Genomic DNA, 17,320 nt, shown 5'->3' with positions numbered 1-17,320 from the left:
TTATTGTCCAAAGTCCTTCCTCCTTGTTAGATCTGATCCTGAGACATCCCATTCAGAGGTACATGTTCTTACACAAGTTTTCATGTGATGTTTGCTTTTCTTTACAATAACATTCAATAGTCTAAAAAATAACTTGAAGAATCCCATAGAATGACTTATTTATCTGGGGAAAAAGGAAGGTAATCAGAGAAAGGGATCACTGTGCTGAGCAAATCATAAATACGCATCCATCATATATTTGACCTCTTCACATCCCTGGGTTGCTTGAGGAACAATGAAATTCTAATCAAAAAACATTTGGAAAAACTTCAAAAGCTTTTCGGCGCCACATCGTTTTCATCTTTCATCTCTCTGTCTTCTTTCCAGAGTCTCTCTTGAACCTCTCCATCTGGCATCCCAACCAGTCAACCACCAGGCGGGAGATCTTGAGCAACATGCAGAAAGTGGCTCTGTTCAAACTCCAGAGCTATTGGCTTCCCAACTTTCACACCCATGCCAAGACCATCATAGCTAAGGAGGAGTCATGCCAGCATCTGATGCAAGAATATGAGACTCGCCAGTGCAGTATTTGCTATACCCATGTAGGAGGGATCCCTCTGAACATGAGCATCAAGAAGTCCTGCTACCCCCAGAAGCGGTACTCGAGCAGAAAGATCAAGCGGAAGATGTGGCAGTTGATAGATCATGCCTCGTGGTCTCTGGAATTGGATACCAAGCCAGGCGCCAATTCCATGTCCTCCCAGGAGATCTGTCCTCAGGAGAAAGCGGTTATACAAATGCCTTCCCTGGAAAAGGCCTCTTCAAATGAGAGAATAACCAGTTCCCTGGAAAAGGACAGTCTCAGTCCCAGAAAGTCCAACATGAAGAAGAAAGCCAAGAGCCATCTCCACATGGAGGGCCTCTTTGAGACAAAGATCTCTACCCACCTGAGGACTGCCACCCCCATCATCCGTCACTCACCCCGTTTGACAATCAAGAAGGCCATCAAGCAAAGACTCTCCTTGGGGTACACCCACTGGGCCTTGTGTGCTGATGCCTTTGCAGGGAGTCCCTTCCGAGACCACCTGAAGAAGCTGAATTTGAAAACTGAGATCCAACTCCTGGACCTCTGGCAGGACCTGCACCATTTCCTCAGTGTCCTGATGAATAACAGGAAGACGGGAAATGCCATCTTTTGGCACATACTGGGCAACCGAATCTGTGAGCTCTACCTGAATGAACAGATTGGTCCATGCTTACCACTCAAATCCCAAACCATTGAAGGTCTGAAAGAGCTGCTGCCTTCTGGGAATATGAACCCCTGGATACCCAAAGCCCAGGAGGAGATCTGCCAGGTAGGTCACACCTTACCGAAATGGGTTAAGATCTGGAAGATTGGGTCAAAACTGACCTAAAACCCTATCTGCTCATCTATACTAAGTTAATGATATAATTACCCATATAACCCTTCACCTATTGAAGAGTTGGTTAATCTTTTAGGAGCAGGCTGTAAAAATTCCCAGAAACAGCCAAAACTCCAAAGTAGAATGGAGGTGGAGGAGTGGTCAATATCCACACTTCATTCTTTCTTCAATTCCCCCTTATGTGGAGTCTCCCAAAACCACCAACCTCTGAGTGTCCCACTCAGGGAAGTTTTAATAACTCTGCTTTGAATGTCGTGTATTGGAATGTAGGGTCTTTCTTTCTTAGAATAACCAACAAGAAAATGGCCAGTTGAGAAGGGTTTATTCTTATCCCAAAACATGAGATAAAAGCAGGAGACTATCCTAAAGACTCACAGGAAGTAAGGCCCATTGCTTGACTGTTGTATCATCAAGATCTTGGGAGAGCCCTAACCAGTTTGGCTCAGTGGATAGAGGGTCGGGCTGCAGACTGAAAGGTCCCAGGTTCGATTCCGGTCAAGGGCATGTACCTTGGTTGCGGGCATGTCCCCAGTAGGAGGTGTGCAGGAGGCAGCTGACCAATGTTTCTCTCTCATTGATGTTTCTAACTCTCTATCCCTCTCCCTTCCTCTCTGTAAAAAATCAATAAAATATATATTTTTTAAAAGATCTTGGGAGAAAACAAATGGCAGAGTCAGTTGGGAAACAGATGAGCATCCAATAAAAGGGACTAATTACAAGGTAGTGGGCACTAGAGTAGGGAAACTACAGAGGATAGTGCAGTACCCCAGGGCCAGTAATGGTGGGTCACCTTTATCACTCTTAGGCCTGAAGAGTTGAGGAGAGGGAATAGTTAGTTACCAGAACCAGGAGAGAAGAGCTATATGGAATGGAATGCTCGGCAGAAGCTGTAATTGTCAGTAGAGGGATATAGCCAGTCCACAGTGATCTGACTGGGAGGGACCAAGGGAATAGATATCCCAAGCTCACTCGGCTCCTGCTTTCCCATCTCCTGTCAGGACTCCTGACCGGATAAACCCAACCAGAGGTCATGGGAGCTTGTTGATGTGGTCCATGCAGCTTCATTTCCCAAGGCATAAGCCAGGTAAAGAAGGATAGAGAGTAGATCTGGAAGGGCAAGTAGATATAAATAGCAAATTTTTTAGTGCATTATAATTTATTTACCTTATAAAACACATTATCTCCTTGAGGCTTCCTAGTACCTCTAAGAGGCAGACAGGGTAGTATTGTTGTCATTTGTACAATGAGGAAAATGAGACTTAGAGAGGGTAAGTGGATTGGCTCAAGGCACACAGCAGACTAGTAGAGGAACCAGGGGCCAGAACCCAGGAGTTCTTGGCTCTAAGTCCAGCACAATTTCCCATACAGCATAATTATCCAGGGTTGCACATCTGGGTTGTATAGGACCAGATCAGTCCAGTGGATCCACAGCTACAGCTCTCCTTCGCAGTTCTTCAGTCCTGGAAGTCTAGAGGCCCCCTCCCTCTTGTGAAATGTGTTCCCTCCTCTCCATTCCCAGGGAACTTTGTTCACACCTCTATGGTGGCATGTGCCATCATGCTAGAAGGTGAGCTCCTCGAGAACCAGGCTTGTAGCATATTGATCTGTATGTTTTCAGAAATGGGCACAGTGTCTGGCACGTGGGAGGCACTCAGAAAGTATTCATCAGATAAATGAATGAACGTGAGGGTATAGATATATAAACCTAGCTAAGCACTAACGCATAGCTTTCTGTTGTTACTATTGGGCTTTGTGTATTTATTTTAAGGTAATGAACTAATTTTCACAAGTGGGTAAGGTCTTCAAGGAGGAGATATTAAGAGTATACACACCAAAAGAAGATGGTTGGTTTTCAGGACCATTTTGAGAATCAGATGAGATAGTACTTTGGAAAGGAACAAAGATTTAAGAGGTGTCCAATAATTGTCCTTCAGCAAACTATTTGTTGTACCTCTTCTTAAGTAAGTATCTGTTACTATTCTCTGAGATTCAGAGAGAGGTTGCTTGAGTTGCAAATTTAGAAAGCCAAAGGAATGTCCTGGTTGGTCATGGCTAATGTTTGCTGTTCCATTGTATCTCCAAACTAGAGACTCTGGAATCGGCAGCCTACGCTTCTCCCATGTAAGCATTAGCAGGCTGAGCACACCTCCTAACGCTTATGTCGTGTTTGAATTGCAGATGCTCAGCTCCTGGTATGATGAATTCCTGAATGAAGAGGACTACTTGTTTCTCACTTATTCAGTAGGAGGGGCTTTGAGTTGGGGACGAATCATAAGGTTGAGGGAAGAAAAGAGAGTAACTGGTCTTTTAGAAGCCTTATTTGTTAAAGTAAATGAAAGTCTGATTTTTTTTTCCCTAGAGGCTACTGGGGGGTTGACATGGTCCCTGATGCTTAAACATAAAGCTCTCAAGGCAAAAGACTCAAGTGCATAAGGTGACTTTAAAAGAGTCACATTCACATCAAATTTCTCCGTTAATAGAAAATGGGTTTGCAATGGATCTGAACAAATTGAAAACCACCAGCCTAAGTCTACCTGACAGGGAGACACAGGAGGACTGGGCTGTTACAAAAATCTTGCTTCTGGTCTAGTTCCTGTAGCAAATATTGTCTGTCCCCCTCCCCCTTCTCTTAGACTCAGAACAAGGTCACCAACACGAGGTGGCATAAGAAAGACTCTATAAGCAAAAAAGAGAACATTCTTCTTTATAAGAGATTTGAGGAATCCCTGGCATTAAGCCAGAGTTTGGCTAACATGGAGGAAATGGACGCAGTGCAGTGGAGGAAACTAGCTACTGAGGACCTGAGACAAGACGGGTCTCTCCGGGTGGAACTGAAGTCTCCAGTGTTTCTGACAGGTATGGGCAGTCACCATAATTTTTTTGACCCCTGACATACAGGCAACTGGGAAATATAGATAGTTAACATTTAGTGATTATTTACTGTGTGTCAGCACTGTGCAATACAGGAAGCAGCCGATGGATGTTTCACTGTCACATCAGTGTTTCTCTCCTTTCCTCTCCCTCTCTGAAAATCAATTTTAAAAAAATTCATTTTTAAAGTAACACTCAACTCTTGAAATCTTTGCATTGCACGGTGCACTCCATGTACAAAACAAGGTACCCTGGATGCTTGCCCTCGGAGCTGTGCTTGAGCATGAGTTATTTAAATCTATTGTAAACAGGATCTCTCTCTCTGTTTTACCCAGCGTTTCACCTTCTCTCTAAATCCCAAACATGCCAGAACCTCTCCCAGAAATATAGAGAGAAGTGGGAGAAAGGGTAGCTGGTAAATTTCACCACACCAGACAGGGCAACAGGCATTTCTTTAGTGGCCAGGAGTGTCAGGGGTAGCCAGGAAGAGTGGGAACCATGCTCCATGGAGACGCACCCCCCCTCCTTTAGCACACATGATTGTTTCATCCACCGCTGCATTTTTGGAACATGGGTCCAACCTGATAAGGGCCTCCTGTGCACTTGTCCATCTTAGAGCTCTGTCTGCTCAGGAGGCTGGCTGATGGCTGTACTCAGGCTGCGCCAGAAACCCACAGGGCACCAGAACTAGAATACTCTCAGCTTTCATACAGAGAAAATGAGTCCCAGAGAGGTGAGAAGGTTTCCCGAGGCGGCTCCGCAAGGGAGGACTAGAAACCTAGATCCTCTGCAGAAATAATCCACTTCTCTTGCAACTTACAGCCAGATACCCCTGGCTGAGAGGCGATATTGACAACCGTGGCAATTGTCATAAGGACAACTGACATTTGTGAGTCCACACACTAGGATTCCTTCTGGACTCCACCAGTATCACTCAGAAAGCACTAGACTGCCCTGGGGAGTTCCAGGACAACTGTGTGTGACTGGGCGGAAGGTCTCCATGGGCTAGGTGTCTCCAAGAAGGACAGAATCCTCCCACGCTGGAGGGGTGGCGGTCTTTCCTTGCTTCTAATCTGGCTCAGAGAACTTGTATTCCTTGCGTAGAAACATTCCATTAGAACATTATTGTCGCACTTAAATAATGTTTAAAAGGCAATACTTTCAACAGAAGTATATAAATCTTTGACCCCAGAGTGGTCAACTAGACTCTCCCCTGTTTTTCTCTACTTGATAGACATAGAGAAAATGTCCTTTGAGGAACTCTGCTATAAGTATCCAAAGGTGGCCATAGAGAAGATGAGTGAGGACTACAAAATATATTGTGAAAAAGCACCTACTAGTAAGATGGGTAAGTGTTTATTTAAACCCACAGATAGATTTGAGACAGCCCAGTATGAAAGACTCTCCCAACACAATGGGCTGAAAGCCAAAAGGGGAACCGGGCTTTGTTTGAAATGAAGGATGGTCAGATTTGTCTCCCAGCTCCTACCCCCTCCTACAAAGTCATAGAAGGGCATCATGAAAAAGAGATGTGATGCCGAAACCGGTTTGGCTCAGTGGATAGAGCGTCGGCCTGCGGACTGAAGGGTCCCGGGTTCGATTCCGGTCAAGGGCATGTACCTTGGTTGCGGGCACATCCCCAGTGGGAGGTGTGCAGGAGGCAGCTGATCGATGTTTCTCTCTCATCGATGTTACTAACTCTCTATCCCTCTCCCTTCCTCTCTGTAAAATATCAATAAAATATATTAAAAAAAAAAAAAAGAGAGAGATGTGATTCTAAGTGAATGAGGGTGTCCCTCAAGAGGGTCTGACCTTGGGTCAGGCAGGGGCCTTTGTTGGAGGCAACTCCCAGAATGAGTTTCAAGACTTCCTGCATTTCTGACTTGACGTCCTTTGCCAGTTTTAGGAAAATTCCAGTTATTATCTCTTCAAATATCTGTCCTGCTTCATTCTATTTCCTTCAGATAATCTTACTACACATATTTAAAATATATATATATTTTTTATTGATTTCAGAGAGAGAGGAAGGGAGAGGGAAAGAGAGATAGAAACATCAATGATGAGAGAGAATCATTGATCGGCTGCCTCCTGCATGCCCCCTACTGGGGATCGAGCCTGCAACCAGGACAGGTGACCTGACTGGGAATTGAACCTGTGACCTCCTGGTTCCTGGGTCAACATTCAACCACTGAGCCACACTGGCCAGGCCACATATTTTTGACATTTCAGCCACATTCCCCATGTCTCATATGCTTTATTCTGTATTTTTCACATTTTTTCCCCTCTCTGTGTTTCAGTATAGATATTTTCTTTGGGTCTTACTCCTAGTTCAACAATCCTCACTCAGCTATTTATAATTTATCATCCTACCCATTTCTTAACTCTCAATTTTCTACATTTGTCATTAAACCTTTTCTTTTTAGAATTGATTTTTTTCCTTTTTGCGATAGTCCGTGTTGATATTTTTTCTCTTTGAATTACATTAAATGAATAGTAGTAATTTTAAAGCCCATATTTGGATTTCCTGCCATGTTTTTTTCAAGTGTCGTGTGTTTTTTTCTCCTTGGTTTTTGGTCATCTTTTTAAATGCCTTATTTCTGCTTTATTTGTGAACGAGCTGTTGGTACAAATTCGTAGGGATGATTTCAGGCTCTGGGTGACCTTACTGTCCTCCGGAGAGGGCTCCCTTTACTTCCGACATACACTGAACAAGCACATCCAGATAACCTTCACCCACCGAGGGTGAGAGTTGATTCAGAGCTAGCTTCCATACCTTTTGATGGATGAGCTAGCTCTGGTTTTCCTTCCTTTTGGGGGTCCCAACAGAAAGCCTGGGGTGTTTTTCAGGGCCTCTTCTTTGTTGTTTTGTAGTTTTGCTGTCATCTGCCTTGAGAGTCCGCCAAAAAGTTCTGTTTTTCTCAGTAACAATGGTCATACTTGCCAAATGCCTTGAAAGTAAAAGCTGTGGCCAAAGGGTTTCTAAACGGCCCATTTTTTAAGGGCGCATGGCTTTGTCTTCGGTCCTGTTCTGGCCTTTAACATGGCACATGCATCCAGGGCAGATGCACTGTTAGTGTCAGCTTGCCCTCTGGTTTCTAACCTTCTCTTTGCTTCTAATCCCTATGTTTCTGTTCTGTTTTGTATTAATGTCTTACAGGCTTACTTACAAGTTTGAACGTGTGTTATTCTTTTATCCACCATTTCTAGTTGTTTCTTATTGGGAGGTTTCTTGGGGTTCTTTTGTTTTTGTTTTTTTGATATCTGGTCTTCCATTGTCTGGATTGTACTTTTTCACCGATTCAATTGCGTATTAGACTCAGTATATATTTCTATTGTTTTCGATCCTTTGGCATAATATCTGTCACTGAAAGTATTATCAAACCAGACAGAAAATTCCTATGTGTGTGTGGCGGGGGGAGGGGGATGGCCGGGGGGGAGGGGGCGGGACATTCTAGTTAATAAATAGTTTAAAGGATTTAGTATAACCAGACCATGTTCTGATTTCTGGAGAGGCAAGATAAATAATATACCACCCCTGCCCTTGAAAAAGTCTGTGTTATTTTCTACGATATTAACAACCTCAAAAGGCTCTTTGATTTCTAAAATGCTTGGAGTCTATTATTCTTTAATAGTAATGTTTTAACATATTTTGAAATAATGGTTTCTAAGTGGCAATAGGGCACCAGACACTCACTCCAAATTGTGTACTATGGTGCGACAGAATACCACTTGAGAAGTTCGCTGTGGCAACAGTGTCCTCAGGAAAGGGAATGGTTTCTATTAAAGCCAGAAGGTGGGGGGAACTCTTTTTTTTTTTTTACATATACTTTATTGATTTTTTACAGAGAGGAGGGAGAGGGATAGAGAGTTAGAAACATCGATGAGAGAGAAACATCAATCAGCTGCCTCCTGCACACCTACTACTGGGGATGTGCCCACAACTAAGGTACATGCCCTTGACCGGAATCGAACCTGGGGCCCTTCAGTCCGCAGGCCAACGCTCCATCCACTGAGCCAAACTGGTTAGGGCAAGTGGGGAACTCTTCATGAAGAGACCAAGCAAGAATCTGTGAGTTTGCTGATGACAAAGCAGGGGTTCCAGAGGACAAGTGGAAGGGTTTCGGAGGAGACAGCAGAGGTGTCCAGGGAGACTGTCACGTGGAGTATGGTCCTAGAATAAAAATGACTGATTGGGGGAGGGATGCCCTTTGGTGTTGAAATGATAGGAAGTATGATGGAGTAGGTCTCAGCAGTTTTCTAAGGAATGTGGGCTCTAGGCCTCATAGCCAGAAGACGTAAATAACACAGCCTGGACTGATATTAGGGTCAGGGCTTAAAGTCATCCCGAAGGCTCTTATGCACTAATGGCCCATACATTCCCAGCCTAATGGCCTGAGATGGCAGCAGTTGTGGGGACCGTGGTTTTTCCACATGCACTCTTGCTACTTTGTCCTTTCATCTCTGCAATGTTCTTTATAACATGGCGTTGCCCAATGTTGTGACTTCTCACTAGATTACCAGTATAAAGTCTATCGTCAGAAATTTACCAAAGAACCAAAGATACATTCACCCCCAACTAAGGAAGCACCCTTAAAAAAGATTGCTGTTGTAAGGAAGCCTTCATTCAGACCCAGGTAAGACACCAATATCTCCAGACACAGCCCTGGAGTTCAGCATGAGCCTATTTTTCTGTGTTAATTTCCACACTCTTTTCTATATATCACATATACATGCACAGGCATACTAAGTATTTTAAATCATTGTATGTGTTCTAAACCTGGCACCATGCAATATGTATTATACAATAAGTTTTTCAACATAGCAAACTATTATGGACATCCTTTCATGCCAGTATGTAATACAGGTCTACTTTCTTCCATAGAATGGATGTAGCATGATGTATTTAACTATATGTTTTTTGTGGACATTTACACCATCTTCAGTTTTTTTATGGCTATCAGCAGTACCGTAATATTCATCTTTGTACATGTGTCCTTGCATATTTGTGTTTTCTGGACTGTGTGTGACTGTAGATGCCTCCTAACTGGGTCCTTTCTTCATGTCTCTCCCCCTTACAATCAACTCAAGAGTCAGCCTCTGGTAAGGTCCCACTGCGAGGCAAAGACTCTGTGGCCCTTGTTTTCTGGAGTGCCCACTCACCTTTATCCCGCTTTTCTTAGTACAGATGCCACCGCTACATAAAAGTTATCCAAATGTATGACTCCCTCTCCTCTGAAACACCAAACCCCTAAAATATAACCCTAAGCACTTGCCATGTACTGTTTTGTACCAGTCTTTATTTTTTAGGTATGTTTACTACCTTCTTGACTAACATTTTCTTGTAAGCCAGGCCATTCAGTCATTTGTTTATTATTTATTTGTTTGTTTATTTATTTATTTATTTACTTATTTTTGTTTGTTTGTTTTAAATATATTTTTGTTGATTTCAGAGAGGAAAGGAGAGTGAGAGATAGATAGAAACATCATTGATGAGAGAGAATCATTGACTGGCTGCCTCCTGCACGCCCCACACTAAGCCCGCAACCCGAGCATGTGCCCTAACCAGGAATCGAATGGTGACCTCCTGGTTCATAGGTCAATGCTCAACCACTGAGCCATGCCAGCTGGCCAGTCATTCTTTTTTCTTTTTTTAATTCACTACCTAGCTGTTAATGACTAGTTACATGGAGAGTTCTCTTACAGAGGATAGAGATAGATTAGCACTTACAAATTCGGTAGTCAACATCACTAGCAGAATATTTGCAGAGAAAAGTTCCCAGAAGTATGTTTTCAGTTACCGTTAGCCTTCATGGGGGGTGAAAAACCCTCTGTCTCTTCTAAATACTCTAGAGAGATTTTCCTCCCTTTCAGGGAACTGAAATTAATCCCTACGTTTAATCTTCTATTCCGTTTGATATTCTAATTTTACTACTTACTACTTTTCACTATATCTACAGAGATTCGTATTTTCCAAATTAGTTGAAAATGAATATCACAGAAGTCTTTTCTAGATCATATATTCATAAAATCATTAAATTCTAGAGGGACTCTGCAGGGTTATATAGTCCAGTTTCATGACTCCATTAGGACCACAGCAGAATGGTCCAGGTATACCACAGTTGCAACTCTCTTAAACCTTGTCCTTTGTCCAAATTCAATGTACTAACCAGTTTTTGATCATATACGGTGTCCCAGACATTCTGTGGATACTAATGATACAAATAAAGACATAGTCCTTGCCCTTAATCCAATACATAACTAAATAAACTACAAATGCTGACCTTTAAATGTTATGATAAAATATTGACTAATTGCTATAAGAGCATAATTGTAGGAGGAAATTTTGAGTGAGTGTTAGGAAAACTTAGAATATCAAAAGAGGCCCTGATCTGCATGGAACAATTTAATTGCAAAGAAAGGGAGTATTTTGTGGGTAGGGCTAAATCTTCCAAACTGAAGAAATAACACAAAGAAATAAACTCAGAAGTATGAAAGTGGTATTTAAAGACTTGAAAATAGTCCAGTGGTGTTAAAGCACAGAATACTTGGGGAGAATTTAGACATAAAATATAAAATTAGCAACCTAGATTGAGATTAAAATAACTGAAAGAAGGTTTTGAATGAATTATTAAGGAATTTGTGTTGATCAAATGGCAATAAGGATTCATGGGAGTTTGTTGGAACAGGAGTAGCAAAAAAACCTATTATATGGATTCTTTAAATATTACTCTGGTAGACATAATAACAGTATGATGAGTCAGAGACTCAGACTAAGAGCAGAAATAATATTTGGAAGGTTGTGGCAGTTGTTTGGGCAAGTGATATTAAAGACCTGAAGCTAAAAGTGGAATCCTATATAATAAAAGCTTAATATGCAAATCGACCGAATGGCAGGCAGTGGTGGGGGGAGAGCAGCAGCAAGCAGGTGGAGCTAGGCCAGCCAAGGTGTGTGCCAGCGGGCAGAGGGAGGGGATGGCGATGGGGTGTGGGGGGCAGTGGCAACCAGTGGCAGGGCAATAGGAGCCATGCCATCCCCTGATTGCCCGCCCCGTCGCCTCCTGCAGAGGGAGGCCACCAGCAGCAGCAGTGGCGGGGCTGTTCAGGGTGGGCCCAGCCACTCAGCATCCCCAGATCAGCCCATCAGAGGGAAGCCAGACTGTGGCTTAGCCCACACCCCACAGGGAACAGGCCCGAAGCTGTCAGTTGGACATCCCCTGAGGGCTCCCATACTGCGAGAGAGCACAGGCTGGGCTGAGGGACCCTCCCAACCCCAGCACGAATTTTCGTGCACTGGGCCTCTAGTAGATATATAAGGGAAGATACAGGTAAAACAAACAAACAAACCAAAAAAAAACAAAAAAAAAAACACTGAAGGTGAGGAATTGGACTTCTGTAATGGTAGAGTAAGAACCTCAAAAATAGTCTCTCCAATGATAAAACTGGACAAACCTGTCAAAAGCTTTAGATCTCTATAAATTATATCATCTAAATTTTCAGTTAAAAAATTATGATACATACCCCCAACTCCACCCAAAAAAAACCAAAACACAACACTGGCTTGTACACAGAGGGGAAAAAGCAGTCATTAGAAACTATCTTTGAAGTGATTCACATATTGCACTTTAAGGACTTCTAAGCAATATGGTCAATGAATTAAAGGAAACCATGTTTAAAAAATTAAAGGAAAGTATGATGATACTGATTCATCAAATGAAAATATCTAACAAGATAAATATTACAAAATAGAACCAAACAAAACATTGGAGTTGAAAAGTACAATAATTGAAATGAAAAATTCACTAGAAAGTATCAATAGCAGATTTGAGTTGGCAGAAGAATTCGTGAACTTAAAATTGGCTCAGCAGACATTATCCAGTGTGAAAGCATCAAAAAATAAGAGACCTGTGAGACACCATCAAGAACACCAACATACAAATAATGGAAATATCTGGAGAGAGATAAAGGGGCAGGAAAAATATTTGAATATACAATGGTTGAATACTTAATCAGAACATACTAGATGCTGAATGAATCCCAAGTAGGATAAACTTAAAAATATTCACACCTAGGCACATCATAATCAAACTGTTGAATGACAAAAAGACCATAAACATAGTTTTACCATATCGATGAAAATTGAGATCACAGAGGAGGTAGGGATTGGGTGGGGCGGGGGAGGGGGGCAGGGGCGGGCGAGGGAGGAATCATAAGGCAAAATTCAAGAGGATTGAGAATGAAACATTAGGGGCACCTTTATTTAAGGAACAGTGAAAAAGAAATCAGCAAAGGCAATTAGGAAATATTGATCAATAATTGCTGATCACTCTTTCTCCACCTCACTGAAATGACTGCCAGTTAGGGGTTGTTTTGAATCCACAATGCAGAAAGAAGGTGGTTCTAGAAAAAAAATTAGCCCCTTTAAAATACCTCTCTTCCTCTTCCATTGATGTTGGCAAATGATTGAACCATGCTTAGGATGGACACACAAAAATTTATTTCCAAGGAAATAGAGTAACCAATTCATTCACCCTGATCTTCACACATAATTAAAGGCCCCACAACCTGGGAGAAGTCCTTCCCCATTCCTTAAGTGGAACAGAATCCGGGGTCACCATCCATTCTCTCAACCAATGATACTTTCTTGTTTCCAGAAACCTGGCAGAAGTCTTCCTAAATGCACAGCACTTGGAGTACTTCACAGAGTTCCTCAAAGAACAGAAGGCTGAGAGCCCATTGCAATTCCTGATGGCCATACAGAAGATCAGTACTGAGACTGATGAACAGGTCTCCAAGTCTCTTGTTGAAAATATAATGGAGACTTATTTCTCTGGCATAGTCCCTGCTGGTATGCAGCTTCCTCCTGATACGGTTTGCTTCTCCCTTTAGTATCACAGAAGAGTGTGGAAAAGAGTGATCTTGAGTCTCCTAAGAGAGCATAACAGAATAGCGGCCACACGGGGCAGTATTGAGACAAAGGTTAAGAGGGATAGTGAAAGCAGAGAACACCAATCAATTAGAAATATTGGTAGTAAAAGAAGCCAAGTGCAAAACACTTGCATTTATATGTGAAATACATACTCTCAGTTCATTTGACCCTGAAAATAGGATTTTATTCAATCCCTATAAGGTAGGGATAAATAGCTCTATTTAACTAATGGGGAAGGTGAAACAGAGGAGCTAACTAACTTATCCAGTCGGTGGAACTTGAATTCAAACTCAAGTTGTTTGACCTTCAAATCAACTACACTGGAGTTAGATACAAAAGCGAGAATAAACTGCAAAGCAAGAGTGTCCACCATTCATAGGTTATAATGGTAATTGTGCCAGGAAGCAGAACTATCTCTTTGAAAATCCTCATAAATTTTGTCTTGTTTCCTTGCCTAAGGTGGGAGGGTAAATCTGACCCATGTCAATTCATTTGGCCAGAAGCAGAAGTTGCATGTAAAGTATTGACCTATAAGACTGAAGGCAAACTAAAGGGAGTGAGCTTGGTTCCATCTTGGAGGTAAACAAGCAAAGTAATAAAGATGAAGCCTACTATTTTGACAGAGGTGGTGTGTGTGTGTGTGTGTGTCTGAGTCTGAGTGTGTGCTTTGCTTGTGGTAAACCAAGAAAGACATAGATTTTATACAAGTTAAAAAAGGTAAAATTGGCAAATCTTGAAAGAAATGTTTATTAAGTGTTAGGATATCAAGTTCTGTACATTGTTTTGAATGAGCTAGAAGTGGGAAAAAAAAAGGAAGCAGATCTTGCCCTTGGTAAGTTTTCAAGTCTTATTAATGACCACCATAGTCTTTGAACAAAAATTGTATTGCCCTTACAATAGTTACTTGTAATCTTGGATTTCTCATTTGCCTCAGCAATTAACTTTAACCCTTTATCTTTCTGCTCTCTTCCTAAACCAAAAACTTCAAACTAACTGCAGAAATGAGTCTTTTAAACATTTATTCCCTTTGCACACTTATCTGAGATTTGAGTGGAACTCAACTAGAATAGGAACAGTATTTGCTCTACAAATACACTTGCACATAACATCCCAAAGATGTGTTTGAGATTTTCAAACAATCTGTGGAGAGATCAGTCTAAATAGATGGAGAATAAGGGACTGTAAGACTCTGAGATGAAAAAAACACCAGCTACTTCAGAAATGATAAACAAGAGATGATGGCTTCTCTCCCCCTCCCCTGCAACTCCCCTCCCCTCCTCCTTCCCCCTCTCCATGTCATTTTCTAGAAGACATTTTGCAGTGTGATGCCCCTATCATCAAAGAAGTCTCTCAGAAGGGTCGTCTCAGCACAAACTCATTGTTACTACTCCAGAACTGTGTCATGAACTCTCTGGAAGAAAAGTGGTGAGTATTGCTTGGTGGAGGCAGTGCGCCTTTCTGGAGCTGCTCGTTGGCTGCTGCAAGCCACATGATTGAAGTCTCATAATATACTCACAGAGTTCATCATCAGAGCCTCCCTACAAAAGAAAAGCCAAACTTATCTTGAACCCTCTTACCTACCTGCATGGATGTGCGGGCACATGCACACACACACTCTCACACACCCACTTCTGTTCATTTGTCTGAACAGGAACAATATAGCATTGATTGGGAAGGGCAGGCTGACATTAGCAAAGGATGGAAATATTAAGAAGACTGTTTTTGAGTATCTTGATGTTCCCCAATTTCTACTTTGACTTCCTCCAAAAGCAGAGATAGGTTTGCCGTGGCTGCTCCTGTTGGTGTGCCAGGCTTTGGCCTTCTTTGACATTCCTCACCTCCTCCTGGCAGGTTTAAAGAGTACCAAGAGCTGTTCCCAGATTTTCCTCAGGAAGTGCAAACTCAAGTACGAACGGTGTATAGGAAGCCCTCGAAGAATTCATCAATGCAAATACAGGAACCCCAGGTGAGTGAGGAAGCCAGTGAAGACAAGACACTGGGGATGAGAAAGCCACTGCCTAGGCATCGTCGCCCATACAAAAGAGTTTCGCTGTTAGCTTATTCAGTCACCAAAACAACTACGCTTTGGGGTAGGTTCTGAAACCCCATTCGATGAAGGAGGAATCTGAGTCTCGGAGACATTGTTACAGTGGGAATTTAAGGAAGCCCCTCTCTACTGTGTTTGTGAGAGGCGGCAGGTACTGATGGAGATGAAAATGCCAAGGTTTTGGGGTTTTTTTGGGGTTTGGGTTTTTTGTTGTTTTTTTTTTTTGCTGAAAGCTACTTTCAAGGACATGAATTGGCCATGAAGCCAAAGGGGTTTGATAATCCTTTCTCTTTCACATTTACATGTCCAGTCACTATAGCATAATGGAACAAATTAGGCCCCCCTTACCTGAGGGAGCCCCTTCTGGTATGAGAAAGGGAAGGCCTGAGCATGTGTCCTGAAGACAAACACCTCCCAGAGCGAGAGAATGCAAAGGGCCCAGAGCAGACCATACCTGCTTCCTTCTTCCAAACTCCTCAGTCATCTAGCTCATTCTTTCTCCCGCTGGAGGAGAGAAAAAGGGAAGGAAGAGAAGACAGGTGTGTTATTCAGCAAAGTCTTCATATGGTTTGAGAAAAAAAATAAAAATAATCCTAAATAATCTCTTAAATAACCTTTGTTCAATGTGTTATAGAGTTAGTTTATATCAGAAAAACTTGACCCCAGCTCTGACTCCAAAGATCATGCCCAGATATTTCGGAAAATCATTCCTATGCCCATTGACCCAATACCCCAGGTATGGAAATGGGCTTCCCTGGCCTTTCTTCTTTTTATTTCCTCCATCCATGAATCGACTCCATGTCAGGGTACCAGGAATGATCACGTAGGACATTGGGAAGAATACCGCACTCAGAACCCAGATGCTTTGCTTTACTTTCAGGTCTTCCTCTTGCTCTTAGATAAGAAAAGATAAACGGAAAACCAACATGTGCATAAGCCTACTTGGTGCTAAGTACTGTATTAGGGTTTTCACATATCATCCCTAACCTTCACCACAACCATTTGTTTCTGTCTTACACGTGGAGACATGGACTCATGGTTTAAGTAAGTTGGCCCGAACTGTATACAATTAAGGTGAGCTAGGTTCCACACTCAAAAGTTTCTGATTCTAAATCCAGTGGTTTTTGAACTTTACCTCTGGCGCTCTGAAGCCATGTTTCTACTGAGGTTCCCTGCCTGTAGAATGAGACAACAAAACTAGGATCAACCAGATGCTTTCTGGCCCTCAACCTCCATTTCTCAAGGGGTAAATGAACTGGAGAAGGTTCACCAGGTATCGATGAAGAAATGAAGAAATTTATCAAATGAATTTGTGTGAGAGAGTGTACGTGCATGTGGTGTATGAGTGTGTGCATCTAATTATTAGTTTTTTCTTTTTTAAATGCTTAGAAATGGTTTTATTCGTTTCCTTATTTTTTTTTCAACATTTCAAAATCTGCCTGAGCCATTATTCCCGCCTTGTGAGTCAGACTTATCTCTGTCCTCTGTTTCTTCCTGTTTTTAGCTCTCACAACTCCTTTCTCAATCACGGCAACTCAAACCTTCACCGTTGAAAGACTATGATAGCAAGAGCATTGCCAATGGCCCCCGACATGCCTGGTTGAAGCCGGAATCTTCCACTCTGCAGCTGCTTAATCTGGAGAAGGTTATACAAGTTCTTTGACTTGAGTTTCCTGGGCTTTAAACTAGAGCTTAAAATTGTTCCTTTTTAAAGGAGGTGTTGTGAGGATTGCATGTAAAGAATGTCAAGTTCCGGCGCGTAGTTGACTCTCAGTGGACAGCAGCTGTACTGACTATGTCATACCCTCTCTCTTTCCCCAGAAAAGAATCTGGCCGAAATTGGTCAGCTTTATCAGGAGCTTTTGCAAGTACCGCAGATACATGAACAATGTCAGCTTGCGCCAGGAATTTGAAAAATATCTCCACCTGGAAGTTAACAACAAGGAAAGTAAGTCCCGTCTCTGTTTGTTCCCCTTCCCTGTTGATTTCAGTAGCAGGGCTGGCTCAGATAAGTAGCTGCAGGGGTATGGCTCTGTGTCATTCATGTCTGCGTTAGCCTGGGGTCCAGCAAAA

At 42.3% G+C, this 17,320-nt stretch overlaps 1 protein-coding gene across 1 annotated transcript in view; it reads left to right on the top strand.

Moving 5' to 3' along the window:
• The window catches only part of RGSL1 (regulator of G protein signaling like 1), a 61,584-nt gene that overhangs the window by 2,450 nt on the left and 41,814 nt on the right, over positions 1-17,320 (top strand). Inside the window, exons 3-12 of the mRNA XM_080647947.1 lie at positions 367-1,334; positions 3,582-3,644; positions 4,037-4,259; positions 5,509-5,622; positions 8,788-8,908; positions 12,926-13,119; positions 14,508-14,625; positions 15,052-15,166; positions 16,752-16,892; positions 17,069-17,195. Coding sequence (XP_080504073.1) covers positions 367-1,334; positions 3,582-3,644; positions 4,037-4,259; positions 5,509-5,622; positions 8,788-8,908; positions 12,926-13,119; positions 14,508-14,625; positions 15,052-15,166; positions 16,752-16,892; positions 17,069-17,195 — 2,184 coding nt within the window. The remainder of the gene's footprint in view (positions 1-366; positions 1,335-3,581; positions 3,645-4,036; positions 4,260-5,508; positions 5,623-8,787; positions 8,909-12,925; positions 13,120-14,507; positions 14,626-15,051; positions 15,167-16,751; positions 16,893-17,068; positions 17,196-17,320) is intronic.

This window comes from Plecotus auritus (genome assembly GCF_963455305.1).
Source record: "Plecotus auritus genome assembly, chromosome: 12".
Taxonomy (NCBI): Eukaryota; Metazoa; Chordata; class Mammalia; order Chiroptera; family Vespertilionidae; genus Plecotus; species Plecotus auritus.
Note: the sequence above shows the minus strand (reverse complement) of the source record. Positions and strands in the feature narration are given on the sequence as shown.